General features: G+C 44.1%; 1 protein-coding gene across 1 annotated transcript in view; it reads left to right on the plus strand.

The window, feature by feature from the left end:
• Positions 1-19,097, plus strand: part of LOC137856614 (uncharacterized) — a 210,279-nt gene extending 191,182 nt beyond the window's left edge. Inside the window, exon 2 of the mRNA XM_068682184.1 lies at positions 16,981-19,097. Within this exon, the coding sequence (XP_068538285.1) occupies positions 17,350-18,462 (1,113 nt within the window). The 5' untranslated portion in view covers positions 16,981-17,349 and the 3' untranslated portion in view covers positions 18,463-19,097. The remainder of the gene's footprint in view (positions 1-16,980) is intronic.
• The last annotated feature ends 1,848 nt before the right edge of the window (positions 19,098-20,945 follow it).

Here is a 20,945-nt window from a genome sequence, read left to right on the forward strand (position 1 = left end):
ATCTACGCTGCCAAGCCATATGTAGCATTCAATCAAGCTGGTTTTAGTCCTCTGGAGAGTTACACAAGTGGGTTTATACATCTAGAGATTAAAACATAGCTCAAAAACAGAAGAGTATCCCACCATCCCAAAAAAAACAGTGAGCCAGCAGCCCCTACTAAACATCCCGCTACTGAGTGAATTCCAAGCACTTAAAATCCAGAAATCCATAGGCTCCAGTCTGCCTAGAGAACCCTGCAACTGACTGAAGGAAAACCAAAGCACTTACCCCAAAGAGCAGCCCAAGCACAAGGAGCTCTATGATAGCATGCCTGGGGCTCATATAGCATTCAGCCCCGCCCAGCACCCAAACCCAATCACCTGGGAAAGGGGAGGGGCAAAGCACAAGAAAGTAGGAAGAGAGCAAAAGAAGCAGCTGTGTTTTTTTTTTTTCCTTTGTTTTTTAAAATCTGGTTTATCTCAAAAACATTCCGAGAGCAGACAAGAGACCTGTGGTGTTTCTAGAAGCAAAACTCCCCTTTTGCTTTTGCTGCAGCTTTTAATGTTGAACTGATAATGTCACCAAGCAAGTAACTGAAACTTCTTCAACTGGAATTAGTTTACACACGCTCACCGTCATCTGCAAACACAGAGAACCAGCATTCACTAGCCCTAACCCTAACCCCAACCCTCACCCTAAGCTCTAACCCTAGCCCCAGCCCTAGTCCCCGAGAACTGCATTTCCCGGCGTGCTCTGGGCACCCAACATGGCCTCCCGGAAGTTCGGAGTCCCAGAACTACATTTCCCGGCATGCTCTGGGCACCCAACATGGCCTCCCGGACGTTCGGAGTCCCAGAACTACATTTCCCGGTATGCTCTGGGCACCCAACATGGCCTCCCGGACGTCCGGAGTCCCAGAACTACATTTCCCGGTATGCTCTGGGCACCCAACATGGCCTCCCGGAAGTTCGGAGTCCCAGAACTACATTTCCCGGTATGCTCTGGGCACCCAACATGGCCTCCCGGAAGTCCGGAGTCCCAGAACTACATTTCCCGTCACGCTCTGGGCACTCAACGCAGCCTACTGGAAGCCTTGTGCCGGAAAACTACACCTACCAGCATTCCCTGGGCAGCCGGCACGGCCAATCAGAGGCCGAGTTGTCGAGAACTCCATTTAACAGCACTCCCTGGAACCTTAGCCCTTACCGCCCTTACACAAAAAAGCCGCAAGCCCTAACCCTAAAAATCCTCGAAACCCCTACAGACCTAACCCAAACTATCCACCACACTAAACCCCTGAAGTCCTATGCCTAAAAGCCCTAACCCAAACACTTAAGACGCTCAAATCCCACACCCACAAAATTAAGATGCTCAAATCCCAAACCCAAAAAAATAGGACGCTCAAATCCCAAACCCCCTTCCGAAAAAGAAAATAAGAAAAATAAATCAAACAAAACAAAAACAACAAAAGGGGTAGACCTGGTGGCATCTGCCCTATAACCCTGCAAAACTCATGAGGGACATAGAACAACAAAGCAAACACACAAAATAACATTGACATCCTACCCATAAAAGTGCTATAACAATTAATCACCTCCAAAGATCCTCATGCAATAAATGCACCTACGACTAGATTGGTTTCCTCTAAAATATCGTACAAGACTCTGACCCACGAAAAGAACCCTGCATGTAGCTAACAGAAGAATAAACAAAGCACCGACCCCAAAGAGCAGCCCATGCAGAAGGAGCTCTCTGATAGCATGCCTGGGACTCATATACCATTTGGCCCCGCCCAGCAGCCAAACCCAATCACCTGGGAAAGAGAAGGGGGCAAGAAACAAGAAAGAGAGCAGGAGCAGCAGCTGTGTTCTTTTATTTATTTTTTTATTTATTTGTCACCTATCCCTAGTTTACAGCATGCGGAGTGCAGACAAAAGAACTGCGGTGTTTCTAGAAGCAAAATTTACCCTATTTTTGCCTCAGCTTTGAACATAGAAAGGACAATACAACCAAGAAAGTAAATGAAATATGTTCAACGGGAATTAGCACGAACCTTTCATTTACATATGAAGAAAAATCTAGGAGCGTAGGAAATTACACATCAAAAAAAAAAAAAAAAGACGTAATAAGCAACGCGCGTGCACGGCCCCTGGCCGCCTGCAGTACTCGTTTTCCACCAGCAGGTGGCGGCAGAGGGGCGCCCTCGGGCGTCACCGGGCATGAGCTCCCCTCGGCCGCCTGCAGTACCCCTTTCCCACCAGCAGGTGGCGGCAGAGGTCGCATGCGGGGAAAGCACAAAAAAGCAAAAAGAGGAGCAGCAGCAGCTCTGGTTTATTTACTTATTCATAAGGCTTAGCTCAACAGCATGCAGAGTGCAGACAGGAGAACTGGGGTGTTTCTAGAAGCAAAACTCCCCTTTTGCTTTTGCTGCAGCTTTTAATGTTGAACTGATAATGTCACCAAGCAAGTAACTGAAACTTCTTCAACTGGAATTAGTTTACACACGCTCACCGTCATCTGCAAACACAGAGAACCAGCATTCACTAGCCCTAACCCTAACCCCAACCCTCACCCTAAGCTCTAACCCTAGCCCCAGCCCTAGTCCCTAACCCCAACCCTAGTCCCCGAGAACTGCATTTCCCGGTGTGCTCTGGGCACCCAACATGGCCTCCCGGAAGTTCGGAGTCCCAGAACTACATTTCCCGGTATGCTCTGGGCACCCAACATGGCCTCCCGGAAGTCCGGAGTCCCAGAACTACATTTCCCGGCATGCTCTGGGCACTCAACGCAGCCTACTGGAAGCCTTGTGCCGGAAAACTACACCTACCAGCATTCCCTGGGCAGCCGGCACGGCCAATCAGAGGCCGAGTTGTCGAGAACTCCATTTAACAGCACTCCCTGGAACCCTAGCCCTTACCGCCCTTACACAAAAAAGCCGCAAGCCCTAACCCTAAAAATCCTCGAAACCCCTACAGACCTAACCCAAACTATCCACCACACTAAACCCCTGAAGACCTATGCCTAAAAGCCCTAACCCAAACACTTAAGACGCTCACAACGCCCAAGCCCACAAAATTAAGACGCTCAAATCCCAAACCCCCCAAAAATAGGACGCTCAAATCCCAAACCCAAACCCAAAATAGTAAGTAGTAAGACGCTCAAAACCCTAACCCAGGAGAACCTAACCTGAAAAAAAAAATAAGATCTTAAAACCCTAACCGTAAATAACTGACCAAAAATAAAACCCAAAGAACCTAACCCTAAAAAAACTATCAACACTACAACCCAAAAAACTCTAAAACCCTAACACGCTAACCCTGAAACCCTTAAAACCCTAACCCTCAAATCCCTAAAATCCTAACCGTTAAAACTCCATCCCTAAAACTAAAAACCTTAAAATCCTAAACATAAACCCTGAGAACGCTTACCCTGAAACCTTAAAACCGTGAATCAATCTTTGGGAAATAACATAGGCTCAGGAGAGGATCTCAGTACAGTAGCATTTTTATTTGAGATTACAATGGCGGGTGTCCCGCGAGCAGGAGGGCACCTACCGATTCCATACACAGTTTATATACCTTTTTTTTTTTTTCCCCTCCCAAGGACCAGGACCCTCCCGTTTCCCCATTAACTGTGCAATCCAGGTTCATACTCTACCTGGTGCTTCACCGAAAACACACAGCTGCTGGCCTGTTACAAGTCACATTTCTTTTGAGGCTTTTACTCTTTGAGGTGGTAATGTTTCTTACACCGTGATTTCCACTTAATTGTTGTAAGGATTCTGGTTGTCTGCATTTGACAAGGTTGTCTGTTGTAATAAATGACTAAGTCCCAAATAGGATTACAATCAAAGTTTACAATTTATTAAATGAATAGAGGTAAGCAAACAGCACTGGGTGCGCCGGGAGTCTCCGCTCCACCGAGACGCACACAAGTCACAGCAGGCGGCTGGTTTTTATGCTCCTAGGCTAATACATGGTATAAGTTGCCCCCTTAATTAATTTTCAGAGAGCATTGCATTAATAATAGCAAGGAATTTAGTGAGTAAGCAACAGCAAGCAAAACAGCGCTGGGCGGCCGGGGAGTCTCGGCTCCGCCAACGGCGCGCACCTCACCCCCCCCAGGGTCCCTTTTTATATCTTGGTGATTTCAGGATTACGCAGCACGTCCGGGTATGTTCTGCGACTGCGCGCACTGTTGCTAGGGGGTCGTCTCTGTCCCTCTGGTGGTCGTGAAGATGAAGGCCGTAGTCTTCCTCGGCGTTGTGTTTCAACTTCTTTCTTTATTTGGTCATGTTGGCCCAGCGTGAGACAGGAAGGCAGGATTTTGATACACTAGTTTAACAACTTATCAGGAAATGGCTACATGAACTTTGCAGCAGTGTTTTTTGAACAAAAGAGGCTACTGAGATGCAGAAGGAGAGAAGGGGAGAGGGTTCTCTTTTTTGTTACATTAAGCAAAGGAATTTTCATAGTGTCTAGCTAAGCATTATACAGCTCCTTACTTCAGCAGGGAGTTTTCACAACTCCCGTTCCTCAAACAGAACTCCTTGTTTTTACAAAAGACAATGAACAAACATTTATTGTGTATTACAATACATATTCATTACTACTTCTAGAAAAGGCAGGGTTATTATAACTAGTTCCTGGAATCTGAACCCGCCCACTGGCGCACGTGTTATCAGTCTCTGGTGGTCCCTCTGCGGGTCTCTCGTACTGAAGGCTCATAGTCTTCCTCCCAGGCTTTTCCCTTGTCCATCTTGGCTGGATGTCAGAGACTTGCATAGTGCCCCATGCAATAGTCATAACAGTTAGCAGTTATTCTGAAACCCCTTTGTTCTCTTGTCCCCTATTAACCCGAATTGCTGGACCGTTCCTCTGCAAGATGAGAAGAGGTAAAGAGAGCAGGAGGAACAGCAGCCCTGTTTTTGGTCTGGCTTAGTTCAACAGGGTGCAGCACAAGCAACCAGGCTGTTTCTCTTCAAAGACTTGCCTTAGCATTGGTGAAGGAAACTGACCGGGCTGACAACCCTCTTACCTTTTTGCACCACTCCACACCATGGGGACTTCATCTCTCCAAGGCTGCACGAGGGAAGGGCGGAAACGAGAAAAAAAGCACATCCTGAGGCACCTCATAACCACAGCCTACCTACTGCAATACTTGTGTCTCTCTTCCCAGCTGCTTCATCTCTGTGGCTCTCCATCTCCAAACCACATTCTTTTTAACTGCCATGCAGAGTGGCAGTCCTCCGGGCGCCATAGAGCAGCACCATATTCTTTATTTTTTTTATTAGTATTTTTTAATTTCAAAACAGCAGTCCGCTTCCCTCTGGAGATGGACAGTAGGTCCAGCCAGTCACCGAGTTGCCAACACAGAGCGTCACAGTTCCAGAAGGCGCTCTTTCCTTTGACCGATTCCTTATAAATGTTATCTACCACTGGCAAAAGCAATAAACAGACTGCAAACATGCACTGCCATCTTTGACAAACTTTATGTTTTCAATTTTATTATTTCAAAGAGAGCAGTCCACTTGCCTCTCCATCTGTGAAGTAGATCAAACCAGTCACTACGTTGCCGAACAAGAACTTGACGGTTCCAGAAAGCGCTGTTACCTTTGACCGGTTCCTCCTAATGTTTACCTACTGCTGGTTTATACATTTAGAGATTAAAATATAGCTCAAAAACAGAAGAGTATCCCACCATCCCAAAAAACAGTGAGCCAGAAACCTCTATTAAACATCCCTCTATTAAGTGAATTCCAAGCACTTAAAAAATTCTAGAAATCTATAAACTCCAGCCTGCCTAGAGAACCCTGCAACTGACTAAAGGAAAAACAAAGCACTTACCCCAAGGAGCAGCCCAGGCAAAAGGAGCTCTCTGATAGCATGCCTGGGGCTCATATACCATTCGGCCCCGCCCAGCACCCAAACCCAATCACCTGGAAAAGGGGAGGGGCAAAGTTGCTCCCCACATCCACCTGCCAATCAACCAAACAAGGCCTCCCGGAAGTCCAGAGTCTCAGAACTACTTCTCCCGGTGTGCTCTGGGCACCAAATATGGCCTCCCTGAAGTCCGGAGTCCCAGAACTTCATTTCCCGGTATGCTCTGGGCGTCCATTGTCGTTTATTCCGCCCTCAGTGTTCCTAGCCAATCACAGAGTGTTTCGGGTCTCATTGGAGGCACGCATTAACGCCATTCCGCCCTGTGCTCCAGCCAATCACGGAGTGTTTCCTCCCTGGATGCCGGCACGCCCTGAAGTCTATTTTGCCCTCGGTTCCCAGCCAGTCACGGCTCCGCTTCCGCCCACAGAGCCAGCCCCGTGCGGCTCCCACTGCGGAGAAGGGCGCCGCCATTTTGCCGCGGGCGGGGGTCTGACAGCACTGCTTGGTCCCTCTCCTTAGGCGAGCCGGCCGGCTCCGCGCATGCGCAGAAGTAGAGTGACAGGCACAGCTTCCCGGAACAGCACTGATACGCGAGCTGAACAAACAAACAAACAAACAAACAAAAAAAGAAACAGCCAGTTTTGCTGGTGACTGCCACACAAGCCGACTGTAGGAAAGTCACTGTTCTTTCTGAAGGCGTTTAATACCTTGGCGTGGCTTTTTCCTCAAAACACAAATACCTCCGCAACTTTAAAGCGTAGTCCTATGCATGGTTTCATTGAAACATTTTCAAAATTAAGAAGTAACAGAAAGTATGGGTGCTTATCAGATAGTTGTGGGGTAGCCACCCCAGATGGCCCTGAGCTCCCAGCAGACCCTTGTTTGTGGGTCCCTTCCAACTTGGGATATTCTGTGATTCTGTGATTATTTTCTGACCCTTTTAGGTGGAGCGTGAGTGACTCTAGTCAGACATATCTTGGTAATGATTGGTACAAAACACTGGTATGGTACCAATGTTGTTCTAGCTATCAAGTGCAGAGCAGAGCACTGTATGGGCTGCTGCAGGGAAAGTTAGCTCCATCCCAGGAGGACCCAGTACACTATCCCAACATTTTTATAAACATGTCAAAATAGCTGAAACCTTGCTGTCTTTTGGTACTAGGAGAATTCAAAGTGGTAGGTTACACACCAAAGTCTACAAGATCTGCTATTTTGTAACCCACTTCATTTGGAGAGGGTCAACTCCTTCCTCTGATGGTTTTTGTATTTCCAAAGCCTACACCAGTAGGATAATATTGCCTTTTTCACTGGTATTTCTAATAAGGTTTAAACTGGTTTGGTTGGGTTAAGCAATGCCCCAGGAGAAATTGAAATTTTCCTTGTTGTATAATTTCAGAATTATTGTTTGTAGCTTTTTTTCCCCCCCCCCCTTAAAAATATTCTTTTGAAAGAACGCTGCTCTTTCTCCATCTGCCCCTGCTGTCTTTAATTCAGGACCACAGTCGGCTTTGCTAAAAGCCCAGAAATTTCTGAAAGAGCTAGTATATTCATTATACTGGTCCAAAGAACAGACTCCAGTGAAGCCTACACAATATACTCCAGCAGAACAGTGGAGGAACTGGGGATACTGCTTCTTAAAATAGCTTCACTCATCTGCTCTCCCTCACTCTTTGTTGGTTACTTATCAACACCTGTTACTCCTCAGCTGGTTGCTCCTCAGCTGGTTGAAGCAAAGATAGCCATGCTCCATTTCATAGAATCATTAAGGTGGAAAAGACCTCCAAGATCAGCTGGTCCAACCATCCCCCTACCACCAATGTCATCACTAAACCATGTCCCTAAGCGCCACGTCCAACCTTTCCTTGAACAACCCCAAGGATGGGGACTCCCTGGACAACCCGCTCCAATGCCTGACCGCTCTTTCTGAGAAGAAATGTCTACTCATTTCCAAAGTAAACATCCCCATGCCCCCTAGTAGTATTGCTAGTTATCTGTGAGAAGAGGCTGACCCCCAGCTCCCCACACCTTCCTTTCAGGCAGTTGTAGAGAGCAGTGAGGTCTGCCCTGAGCCTCCTCTTCTCCAGACTGAACAACCCCAGTTCCCTCAGCCGCTCCTCACAGGACTTGTGTCCCAGGCCCCTCACCAGCTTCGTAGCCCTGCTCTGGACATGCTCCAGGGCCTTGATGTCCTTCTGGTACTGAGGGGCCCAAAGCTGAACCCAGCACTCGAGGTGCGGCTTCACCAGAGCAGAGTACGGGGGACAATCACCTCCCTGTTCCTGCTGGCTGCACTATTCCTGATACAAGGCAGGATGCTGTTGGTTTTGTTTTACCCCCTGTCTTCTTTCTAAATGTGACTAGGCTGAGTTTTATGAATTACAGGTAATTAATATTGCAGACAATAGCACATACCAGAGCATCCAGTGAAGGGAAACACAACTTCAGTTCTTTCAATGGTTTGCACTTAAGTTCATAGAATCACAGAATCATAGAGAAGAAGAATTTCTTTACTCTGTGGGTGGTGAAGCACTGGCACAGGCTGCCCAGAGAAGCTGTGGATGCCTCATCCTTCAAAGTGTTTAAGGCCAAGCTGGATGGGGCTTTAAGCAACCTGGACTAGTGGGAAGTGTCCCTGCCTATGGCAGGGGGGCTGGAACCAGATGATTTTTAAGGTCCCTTCCAACCCAAACCATTCTATGATTCCATGATTAAAATATACTAAGTTCTTTGTCATTGATACTGTGGTGATAGATTATCAATTTACATTTTTTGTTTGTTTTGTTTATTTTGTTTTGTTTGATTTCTGTTTGAGTTTTTGCAAAAGCATCTGCTCATGGAAAACAAAAGCGGCTTGAGGGAAAGTACCAGACTTTATGATTTTTCTGCCAAATATTTCTGAGGAATTTTAAAGTATTTAGAAAAAATGTTTAAAACTGTCAAAGGGAAGAGTTGGAAGAAGAAGAGGCATCATTGTCACTTTTTATAACCTTGCAAAGAAATGAAGATTACAATTAAAATGAAGATTCAATTCACTCAAACTCATTTTCCAGTCAGTATCATTGTGATAGCTGAATTTCATTACAAACTGGGTGAAGAAAACTTTCCAGAAACAGAAAACACAATGAAACAATTTAAAAACTACACAGGTTTTCTCAGAAGGTAGAAGGACCCTTCCTGTTTAGGTCTAACTCATATCTTTAAGACATTTAAGAAGAGATATTTGAAACCCTTCTGCCCAGGGACAGATCTTAGATGGGAGGCAGCAGGATCCCATCCCACCTGAGCTTTCCTTTGTAAAGTCTTTCTGAGTTTTTTCCTTTGTACTGAGCAGAGTTGTGTCAGATGTGCTGGCATTGAGCCCAGGACTGCAGCTGCAGAGGGAGGGTGCACACTGAATATGGTAGCACCCCATACCTGTACAGCAGCGTTAGAGAAACAGATATCAGCATCACCCTAAAAACCCTGCTGGTACCAGAGTCTCTGCCTGTGTGACCCCTTCTCTCACCTACCTGTACTATTTGCAATGTTGCATGTGCTCAATAGCTCAGATGTTCCCAATGAGAGGTACTCTGTAGACAGTGAGCAGAGGCAGTCCATACAATTCATATGGCTAAAAGTAGATGGAGAATGCTGTCCCGGGTGTCATGTTGTCTTGAATCAATTAATCTAATTACCTTTCATGAGGAGAACAAAACTGCAGATACACGATCAGAGGTTGCATCCATATGCCACTGACCCCAGCCTCCAAGGTGCTAGGCTCCCATGCTTATACCCTGTCCCATGCCAGGATGAATGTCAAGTCGCATGGCGTGCCCTTGTGCCAGAGGTTTCCAGTGGGGAGCTAAGGTGGGCCACTGAGGACTGCAGAGTCAGAGCCTTGCCTATTTGCCCATGCTTGGCAGTGTTCATGGATTTTGAACAATCAGGGCTTGCTGCCCTAATGGATATTGATTCTGTCAGGCGCAGGGGAAGCCAAGTTTCTTTTTAGAAATGAAAGATTTCCCTCTGAGAGAAGGCACAGCTGCTCTGTAGCAGGGCAACAGTACACTGATCTCTCTCATCATCCTGTTGTCTAGGAGAGGCATCCCAAAATTGTCATCTTTGCCTGTAGGGTGCGGAGCTGCTCAATCACATTTCTGAAGATTCCCGCAGTGCATGTGGGGCTAGAGGATTGTAAGGGATGCACTCCTCCATCTGAGGAGCCTTTCTTTTGAACACCAGCCTTGCTGCACCTTTGGGCCAAAGGTTGTGTGGTCAAAAAAGTACATTTACTTGGAATAAATAGACTTCTTCATATTGGTCAAAAAGTTGAAGATTACCTGAGCTTGCTGTGTCAGTTCTACAACATCCTTTCACAACACTGGGGGAAACTGTCAGACAATGTTAATAACTTTATAGGGAGTACTACAAGTTACAAGGTAAATTTATATTGAACAAAGATCCTGCTGAGATAAGGCAAAATAAGAGGAGCCTGCTCCTCAAGCCAATATCCATTGTTAGGAAGGTGGAGTGTAAAAATACAGGCCTTGCCTAAACCATGGGTGCCAGCTCCCAGATTCCTGTGTGAGATACATAGGTAATTATTTGAGCTAGAGAATCTGGCAGCAGCAGAAATTGTCTTGAAGCCAAAAGTGAAATATAAATAAAAGACACATGATTATTATTTTTTTTTCTCTGCACTTGTCTTCAAATAGTATACAGTTATGCTTGGAATTTTGATAGAATAAACTTCTCATATTTCTATTGTAAGGTTTGTTTGGTCTGGAGTGATTTCAGAGAGAATGGGAAACATGGGTATCTTATTCCCCACAGGATAGTTTTACAACAGAGCTCTCCAAGCAGAAGAGCTTCTACTTAGAAGCAGCTCCCAAGGAAATGAGGACAGCTCTCATTTCTTGCTTCATGCACAACATCTCTTGTCATTGAACAAGCCAAACTTGGACCCAGCCAGCTAAACCCTTAGAAGGGGAGAATGCTTGGGGCTGGCAGCTCCAGAAGGTTTCAAATGCTTGCTCCAATGGTCAGGGTATGAATGAGAGGTAGGATGTGATTTCATCTGGATTCAGTTCATCTTCAGGAGACTGCGTGTTTGATGTTCTTGCTAAAGTCTAATCTTTTTCCTAATGTGAATAAGGAAAGAGGAAAATCGGGAAGCTGTGGTGGCTGTGCCACAGCAAATATGTTTTCAAAGTGACACAAACTGAGATGCTGTTGAGGACTGTTCTGCTGCTCCTGTATGTTAGAAGATATCAGACTGATCATTTCAATGACATTCCAGAGAATTTCATCAAATGACTTTTAAAATCACTGGAAAAGCTACACATTTTTTTTCATTATACTCTAATTAATACAAATGCTGAACCACCACAGAACATCTGTGGTACGTCTAGGGAGAGGTTAATCTATTAGAAAAGTGTTAATTCTCATTATTTTTGTAAGATTCTTAGATTTGAGGTTGGTTAGGGATAAAGTAGTTGCAGCATTTTCTGACACAAAAGCAATAACATTAAGTGAAGCTAGTAGGAGCTGTGCATTGGAACAAATTGTTGCAGAAAACATCCAGTTATCCCAGTTCAGCTCTGCATGCCAGGATATTCTGAAATCTGGCATTTAATCTGGGCAAATCAGGTACATTCTCCCTTTATGGGGAGAAAACTGTATGTTGCAGTTCCTCACAGACACCTGACCAGTTTTGCTGGGCTTCTGCAGTATGGATGATCTGTACCTGTGGTGGCTCGAAGTGCCTGTCTCTGGAAATGTCTGTACAAAGATCATGATGCCTTGCCCATCATGAGTGCTTACTTCAGCTTCTGGCTTCCTGGGTCAGGAATCACTGGGAGAAAAGTATGTGCTGGCAGTTAGCTTCTTGTGTAATTCATACACAACTCAGCTTCATGCACCTGTAATATTTTGTCACTGTCATTCTGCAAGTTGCAAGATCCTTTAAGAAACTCCATCTAAGCTGCAGCAGCACATAACTGGACCAAAGGGCATTTTATCTCCATACTGACCCTCTGAGTTTGCAGTTTTACTTGAGATAGTCTTCTGCAGATTTGACTTTGAAGTATTTTGGATGCCCACTGGGGTTTTCCTGTGTAAAGATCACTGTCTGCTTCTTTCTTTATACATACCTTCCCATTCCTTGTGTTGCAGATTTTTATTATTATTATTTTTAATCAAATGGCTTTTCTTAAAAACAACAACAACAACAAAACCACAGCTCTCATTCTGTATGATAGAGAAACATCTGCTTTCATTTGCTGAGTCCTGACTACTTGGATTTGCTTCCATACATATTTAAATTGTACTATACAGTTATGCAATTATTTTTCAGTGTCCTTGACAGATAGAATGTGACTATTTAAATTGCATCCTCTGTTTTAACAATCTGAAAGGTTATGGGAACTTCTTCGACTTTATGCTTATCTACCTAATTTCTGAGCATGGTGATTGTGATGGGAACTCCTGGTGACTGCATGCTACACCCTGATGAAAATGTGAGACAGGAGCTAATGGATGTATGCCCTTTTACAGTGCTTTCATTATTTTCCTTATTTTTCTAACTGTTTTTGAATCTTTAGAAATGCTCAGAAGACCAACAATGCCAAGTTTTAATGAATTTTAATAGTGTTTGAGACGTGAGTCTATATAATAGAAAATCAAGTATATGTTCAAGTGAATTTTGAGTGTGCAATTTCTCAGAAAAGTCTCAAAACCCTCAATCTTTCTCTTATTTCATACCTCAGGTAGTCATTTTGTAATTGGATATCGATAGTCTTCTCATTTTCTAAGCCTGTAGAAAGTTATAACAGTGTTTCTTATTTCTGCTAACCTTCCATGAGTTGTTTCCATGCATGTGGAGAAAAAACAACTAAAGAACAGTCATTCATTCCTATTCTGTAAATTGTCATGTCATATAAAGGGAAATCCTCTTGAAGGAAAGCCACAGGAGCTCAGTGTTTGTCTCTTTTGCACCACTCAACCAGCTAGTAATGTTACGTTTAGGAAGCAAACAGATAATGGCTCAGTTGAATCCCAATGCACTGGTCAGTGGACTCTTAATTAAGAACAAGAGGCATTCAGTATGTCTTCGAGCATAGCAAAATTTCTTGTTTGTATTCAGTTGTATAATGTATTACAAGATATTGTATTATGTGTTCACAGGAAATCTTATAAAGAGCTTTTATATTTTACACTTAAATAAAAAGCACACATAAAATCACTGAATACACGGGGCTTTGTATAACAGAATGAACACTGGTAAAAATATAAGAAAATAATGTTTCTTCTTTTCATGTACTTGTTCACAGAAATAATTATTGAAGGCATATCAGATCTGAGCTTGTGAGGATGTCAGCTTAGTGTGTGTGTTAATCACTGCTGCAGGAGAAGATGGCAGCATTTCATGATTACTTACATTTCATTATGACCAGCAGCATCCAAAGGATCTTCTGCCCATTCCTGTGTACTCCTGATTTACACAGAGGCAGTGCCCAACCTGCCACATCACTTTTGAAATTTGTGACCTACCTTCCATGTGAATTTTCCGTTTGTGTTATGAATCACCTTCCTAGGTGACTGCCTAGCTTTGTGAGAAATGTTTGTCTAGGGGATGAATAATGATTTTGAAAAACTGGTTCTTCTTCCAACAATTGAGAATTCTCTTTGTCATAGTGTACTGCTTTCATTCAAAAACCAGATAATTTTTTCCTATTTGTGGTCACTTGTATTATAACATTTTCAAGACATAAACAGTGTCTTACTTGGAAATACTGTTGCTCAAGCTGTTACAAAATGAAATAGAAATATTTCATGTACTTCTATGTCTGAGCATCCTTCAGTGCCAAAACATGTCTACACTATGTCCCACAAACACATGATTTAAACTGGGTATGTTTGTTTAATTTAAAGGAGGCGAACAGTAGCATCTGATCACAAAGCACCTGCTTTCCTTGCACCAGAAATTTAAACAAGATTCACAGAACAAATGAAATATTAAAAGTGTACTAATTGCTATCGTGGCTGCAGGGCAGAGGCATATCTTGGTCTCCCTACAATGCTTGCAGCCTCCTCCTGACTGGTCAACTTTGTTTTTCACTCAGTGAACTTTAGGAAGACAAAAGTTTGTTGTTTGCTTTGTTATTTGTTTGTTGCTCATTTATTTATTTATTTATTTATTCTAACTGCAGGAGCACTTCAGGTTTGGACTGTTTGTGTGAAACAACAAATTCGTTAACTTCAGTCTGCTGCCCTGACTTATTTCTGCTTTGTCTTAGTCTTCTCTTACAAAATCATTTTTCCTGATCTCACTCAAATACACAAAATCAAAGGGCAGATTTTCTATGACTCATCTGGATTGTTATATATGGTTATCATAAAGTAGAAGCCAAACTTCAAGAACATTCTAGCTGTTCCAAAAGTTACACTGTCTAAAACTTCTACTTAGAAGGAAGTGGTATTACTGCTGTTTGCTTTTCTCTGGATAGTGGATAGAAGCCCTTCATTCAATCCATTAAAGAAGTAAAAGCAAAATTACCATATCGGAGAAATATATTAATTAGCACATTTGTCGGTGCTAAGTGTGCAAGAAAGGCTAGATGTCTTTAATGGTTTACCTTCTACCAGCAATAGCAGTAGAAAGGGTTATGAAATACTCAATTATGGAAAAGAATCACAATGTCAAGAAGCCATGGTCCTTAGACTCTTTATGTTCATTTTTAGCTTTAAGTCTCCAGAAGGTTCATCATCATTTTTCTAGCAAAACAGACTAACTTTTCATCCAATGCAAATATTTTTTTTTCATATTTTAATTCTCAAAGTTTGAAAAAAAAAAACAAAAAAACAAAAAAACAAGCATTTTGTACTTTAAAACAACAGAATTTATATTTATCTGAATTTGAGTGATTAGCTGCAGTGCAGGCAAGACCCCATTCTTGTGCTATACATCCCTATGCTTTGAGTCATTTGTTAAAAAGTAACAGTCATGAAGTAGGGAGTGAACCAAAATAATTCTTTTCTGATGGTTCTGGTGTTACTTGGCAGGCAGCTAAGCACCACACAGCTCACTCCCCCTGTCACAGTGGGATAGGGGAAAGAATCAGGAAAAAAAAAAAAAGTTAAAACTCATGGATTGAGATAAAGACAGTTTAATAGGATGGAAAAGAAAGGGAAAATAATAAAAAATATTTTTATTATTATAAAGGAGTGTACAAAGCAAGCAATGTACAATGCATTTTCTCACCATCTGCTGACACCATCCAGCGAGACCCTGAGCAATGGCAGTCCTGCTTCAGCCAAATCCCTCATTCTTATTGCTCAGCATGACACCACATGGTGAGGAATATCCCTCTGGCCAGTTTGGGTCACCTGTCCTGGCTGTGTCCCCTCCCAGTTTCTTGTGCACTCCCAGCCTCCTTGCTGGCGAGACAGTATAAGAAGCTGCAAAATCCTTGACTTAGTACAAGTACAGCTCTGCAACAACTAAACAGTCAGTTTGTTATCAGTATTATTCTCATCCTAAATCAGAAACACAGCACCATACCAGCTACTTGGAAGAAAATTAACTCCATGTCAGCTGAAACCAGGACACTGATACATATTTTGTAGGACTGCAGCTTCTGGATACTAGTTACTACTGTCCAAAGTAAAGAATCTAGAGTTTGTTTTTGTTTCTGTAAGAAAAAGAAAGGGCATGCATCCAAAGTGTGAAAATTCATTAAAGTTCTGTTCCACTGCACCTTGTGTTAGCACAGGTTGGTATATCTGTGCGTACAATCAAAAAGCTAAATATTTTAAGAGATTAATTAAAAATTCACCTTCAAGTGTTATTTGGCTAGGAATAAAAAGCTTAACTACCTAAGCTTCTGTTTACTACATATGTCTCTGAAGAGGCAGGAAATGTCAAAAGAAGCTGTGCAAATAACCATTAGATAGTTTATGACATTAACCTGTTCAGTACACTTCTAGCCTAAAAGTCACCAATACAAAACAAGACAAAACGACATAACATTCTTTCTGCCCATATATAATAAGGAGATGCTCCCAGATATACAGTTAGGGATGACAGAGGCTGAAGTTCAGAACAGAGCTCATGTTCTCTTGTCAGGCCAGAGGAAGGAGGAACATAGCAGTGTGCCCTAGACTGGCCAGAAACACCTGTCCTTGCAGCTGAACATAATTTATACAAACTGTCTAGAAAAGGTATCATCCATCATATATTAGTGTGCTATCCTTCCCTTGCCACATGTGCTGTCCTGACTGGGACTTTGGATGAACCCAGGTTACTGCCACAAATGTCTTCACATGAAACCAGTGCATTGCCACATACACAGACAGAGGAGATTTGGAGTGGCAACATGCAGCCGCCAGAACAGGCTTCTCCCTGTTAATTACAGGAACGGTTTGATTTGCTGGTCATTGTCGCCACCTGTACAACTATTCCTGCTCTACCCGTGGAGACACAGCCTGGGCAGTCCTGAGTGGTCATATGATAAAGACAGGAGGTGTGTCTCATTGCAAAGAGGAAAAAATGGACAGAGTTAATAGTTCATTAGCTCTCATAATACAAGTATGAAGGGAAAAAAAAAAAACAAACACATTAAATTTACATAGAGTGGATAGAATTTCAAACAAATGCACAATATGTAAATTACAGTTGCAATAACTTTATTTTTTATATATATATATTTCATAATTTAGATATTTAAGTACTCAAAATATAATTAATTATATCTGTATTTTAAGCCCTGCTTTGGTGAATGACAATAAAAATCACTGGGAGGTCCCACTTCCTAATGAATACTGCACTATATAAATAAATACCTGCATTGTCAGATTAAGCACTGTCAATATGAAATTTCAAGACTAATATCACAGTTATAAAGACCTTAGAATTTAAGAATTAAACTCTGTCATTAACGTTCATGGACTGACATGCATTATTCTGCACTATATCATCATCACTAACATGAAATAAATAAAAGAGCTGAAACAGTTCAACAGAAATCCAGCCTTACAGATGTCCTGACCCTGTCACAGCAGCTCCGAAACAAGAACTATTACTGTCAGCTGCAGATAGACGGGTCAGGTTTCCCATTGTGTCTCACATGCAGTGAATAGCTGTGGGTAGTTAGGGTCTGGCGGCCGGAAGATGTCGCGATGTACGGAAAGGTGGAGCCCCTCCCTTGATGGACAGTAGCGTGTGGCCTGTGCTGTAAGCAAGCGGAAGTGACGCTATGGGCCTCGGCTATATAAGCCCCTGTGACTCGACAATAAACGCCATTTGCCATCCACCACATTGGTGTCTGTGAGCCGATGGACCGAGCGGCCTGGGGTTGGTCGCCGTGCCGTTCCTGAACCAGGTCGCCACTGCCCCCTGAAGGCAACAAGTGGTGCCGAAACCCGGGAAAACTCCTGGATTCGGGTGAACGGCGGCCGGAGCGGCGGGACCAGCCCGGCGGGGAGGAAGCTCCCGGACCAACAAGGAAGATGGAAACCCTTGTGAAGGTCGTATCAAAGTTGTGGAAGCTGTGGGGTGGCTCGGCTGAGGAAGCCAGGGATGCCGGTGGGGAACCAGAGCCTGGGGAAATCCGGGAGAGACCACGGCCATGTGCGCCCCAGTACGGTGCTGAACTAGGAGACGAAGAGTCGGGTGAAGAAGCCTCCGTCGGGAACGGGGATGAAGCGTTAGGTTTTACTAACACGTGGAAATGCGAGAAAGAGAACGGTTGCGGGGACGACCGGGGAGGAGGTAGAAGCGTGAGAGAGGGGCAGAGAGCCGATCGGAACGGCCATCCGAAAACACGCTCCTGTGGCACAAACGCCTCGCTGAGAAGGCGGCGGGGCGAGCCACGAGGCAGAGAGCGGCCCGCCCGCAGGGGTGGGGGGCGGGGCCGGAACTCGATGGGAGGGTACCGGAACGTGGAGGTGAGCAGTCAGTCAAGCTCTGACTCCGGATCAGATACCGATTCAAATTCGGAGGAGGAAGTGGGGACAGATAGCAGAAATATCCCCATCCGAAATAAAGCTGCACCGCGAGGCAGAGAAATTCCTCTCACAGATTGGAGGAAAATTAAGATTGCGTGCACCATCTTGGCTTTATCGGGCATGCTAGCGTTGCCGGTCTGGGTGACAGACAGGGGGCAGAGGGTTCACTCACCAATAAACCCTAAGGATGTGCAAGCGATAGTTAAAGCCATTGTGGATAAAGGGCTTCATTCTGCAATGGTCTCCACCCTCATAGATGGTGTTTTCAGGGGAGACGACATGCTCCCGTTTGATATAAAACAAACTTGTAGACTGATCTTTGACGGGGGTGGGATGATTATTTTTAAACGAGAATGGGGGGACAACTGTATGAGACAGCTGGCCCAAGTAACTGGGACAGATCACACACTGTATGGCTCTAGCCTGCAGCGGCTAATGGGTACGGACCCAACAGTGATCACCCCCCAGGCGCAAGTCCAGGGCCTGAGGGCCCATGAAGGTATGGCAACTCGTGCGGCCAGAGAAGCTCCAAACAGCCGACGCCCCAATTTCAGAACAAAACTAATGAAAACTGAGTTTCTGTTCACAGGAACGGATCATCGGGCACCCCCGTAATCTGTATACCCCAGCGACATGAGAAGACAATAAGTCAGCAAGCGTCCTGTCTAAGCCTGAGAGTTCCACACTGGCAGAATCCAGACACCAGCGAAGCGGCCTCCGTGGGTGGGGGGCTGCAATGCGTTTGTGTGATCTTATCTTTGGACCTTGTATACGAAATATGCTTGTGTTGTTTGTTAAAAGTTGGTTAGAGAAAGTTAACATTATGTTGGTAGAACACCAACAACTACTTTAAGAGTGTATTTACTCAGGGTTACCGGTTACCTCTTAGTTTTCTCCTGGTTATTGTGCCTTATGTTTTTTAGTTAAGTTATGATGTCTACGTCTTAAGATTGTTGTATTTTAGCTAATTTGGTTGTGCATAGGGAGGGGGGAAATGTGGGTAGTTAGGGTCTGGCGGCCGGAAGATGTCGCGATGTACGGAAAGGTGGAGCCCCTCCCTTGATGGACAGTAGCGTGTGGCCTGTGCTGTAAGCAAGCGGAAGTGACGCTATGGGCCTCGGCTATATAAGCCCCTGTGACTCGACAATAAACGCCATTTGCCATCCACCACATTGGTGTCTGTGAGCCGATGGACCGAGCGGCCTGGGGTTGGTCGCCGTGCCGTTCCTGAACCAGGTCGCCACTGCCCCCTGAAGGCAACAATAGCCCCACTGTAATTATTGCAAATCCACGTAAACTTAACATATGCACAGAAGAAATACTGAAGGAGGAGGCCTACAGCAAACAGGAGGAGGATGGGTTGTGGCGACAGCATGTGCTGAAGAAGAGGTTGTGATGTGAAGTGCTGTTTTACTCACTGGGTGCTACTTAGTACTCAGGTAACATGTAAAGAGATGGAGGAACCAGGCTGCTCAACCACAAATGCAGATTGCTTCCACAGAAGTTTTCATATGCAGGTTGGCAGTGACTACACGGGCAGTCAGTCTTCTTCCTAATATCTAACCTAAACCTATCTTCTTTTGGCTTAAAATCATTACCCCTTTTCCTACCACTACATTCTCTAATAAAGAATCCCACTTCCCCATCCTCCCCTCTTTCCTCTAGAGCCCTTTTAAACACTGGAAGGCTTCAAAGCCTTCTCTTCTCCAGGATAAATAACCCCAACTCCCTCACCCTGTCTTTACAAGAGAAGTTCTCCAGCCCTTTAACATTCCTAGTGGCCTGGCTGGGTTGTATCTGTTACAGATAGGGCTGAGCTTACACCAGTCTTTCCTGCTTATCAAAGTAAAATGTTTGAAAGGGAATTGGGAGGAAGGTGTTGTCAGGACCCCTCAGCAAACTCTTCATTTTTCATCAGGAAAAGGTGTCCTTTTCTAAGGAGTTATCCTGAAGTCTCTAAGCATTGAACTGCAAGAATTATACTCTATCCTTTGGCTAAAGTGTTTGCTTTGCAAAAAACTCATGCTATAAGCAGCACTAATTTTGGAGCTCAGAAGCTCCTTCTGTTGTCTTTGAGCTCATGGAAGGGGCTATTATACCTGAAGGAGGAGCAGAGGTCCTAGCAGAGTATTTTAAGGGCCCAAGTGAAAAGGAGCCATGATATGGAAATAAACATGAAAGGGTAAATGCCTGCTAACTACGAAAGATGGGATTGCTTGGGAGTTCAGCCAAAGAAAAAGCCAGGCATCTGAGGCTGACGCTTTTTTTTGTTTGTTTGTTTGTTTGTTTTGCTTTGTTTTGATTTTATTTGAAAGATTGCAGTAATTTCCTTTGTACTAGTAAAGAGAGCTCTGATGAAGAGCTTGTGTGCACTGAGCACATAAATGAGAATGGTGCTTTGCAAGTTGTCTGAACAAGGTTTGGCCACAAACTCACTCTGATGCTGTGCCTGTGTGCTGCAAGGCTAAACAGGCTTAGGCTACACAGATTTCATGCTCAGATCTTTCAAAAAATAGAGGTGAGGAAAAAAAAAAAAAGAAAAAAAAAACACAAACAAACAAGTAATACATTTTCATAGCTGTCTGGGGCAGTTTGCCTTTGCTCTGACATGATCTGACAAAAAATGAATGGGTCTGGCACCTCACTGTAGTACACTGCTTTGGGCTTTCCTGTTTATGGCGCTCTGCCTGTCCAACTTGCTTTATCTTTGGAGTGATTAATAACTGTCTTGAAGAACTGTGCTGAGTTGTCTTGTATCTTAGCCTACTTCAGTTGCCTCTTTTGAAGAATGTCTCCTGTTTTGTGGGATTCCCTAGATATTCAGCAGATGAATAGCATGACAACTGGCCGCTGCTCACCCACACTAGCAGTGGGCAGTTCCTGACTGTTACGCTCCACAAGATCTTCAGACTTGAGCCTGCCATCTCTGTCCATGTATTCACGCAGGGTTCCACCACATGGACTGCTCACAGAAGGCTATCTCACATGGAAAAAATGTGGAGACAAAGGTGGTGAAAAAGTGATAAGGCTGAAGTAAGAAAGTAGTGGCCCTGTGGGAGGTAGAGGGAGTGCTGATTTCACCATCATGGGAAAAAATA

Source organism: Anas acuta, chromosome 5 (assembly GCF_963932015.1).
Source record: "Anas acuta chromosome 5, bAnaAcu1.1, whole genome shotgun sequence".
Lineage (NCBI taxonomy): Eukaryota > Metazoa > Chordata > Aves > Anseriformes > Anatidae > Anas > Anas acuta.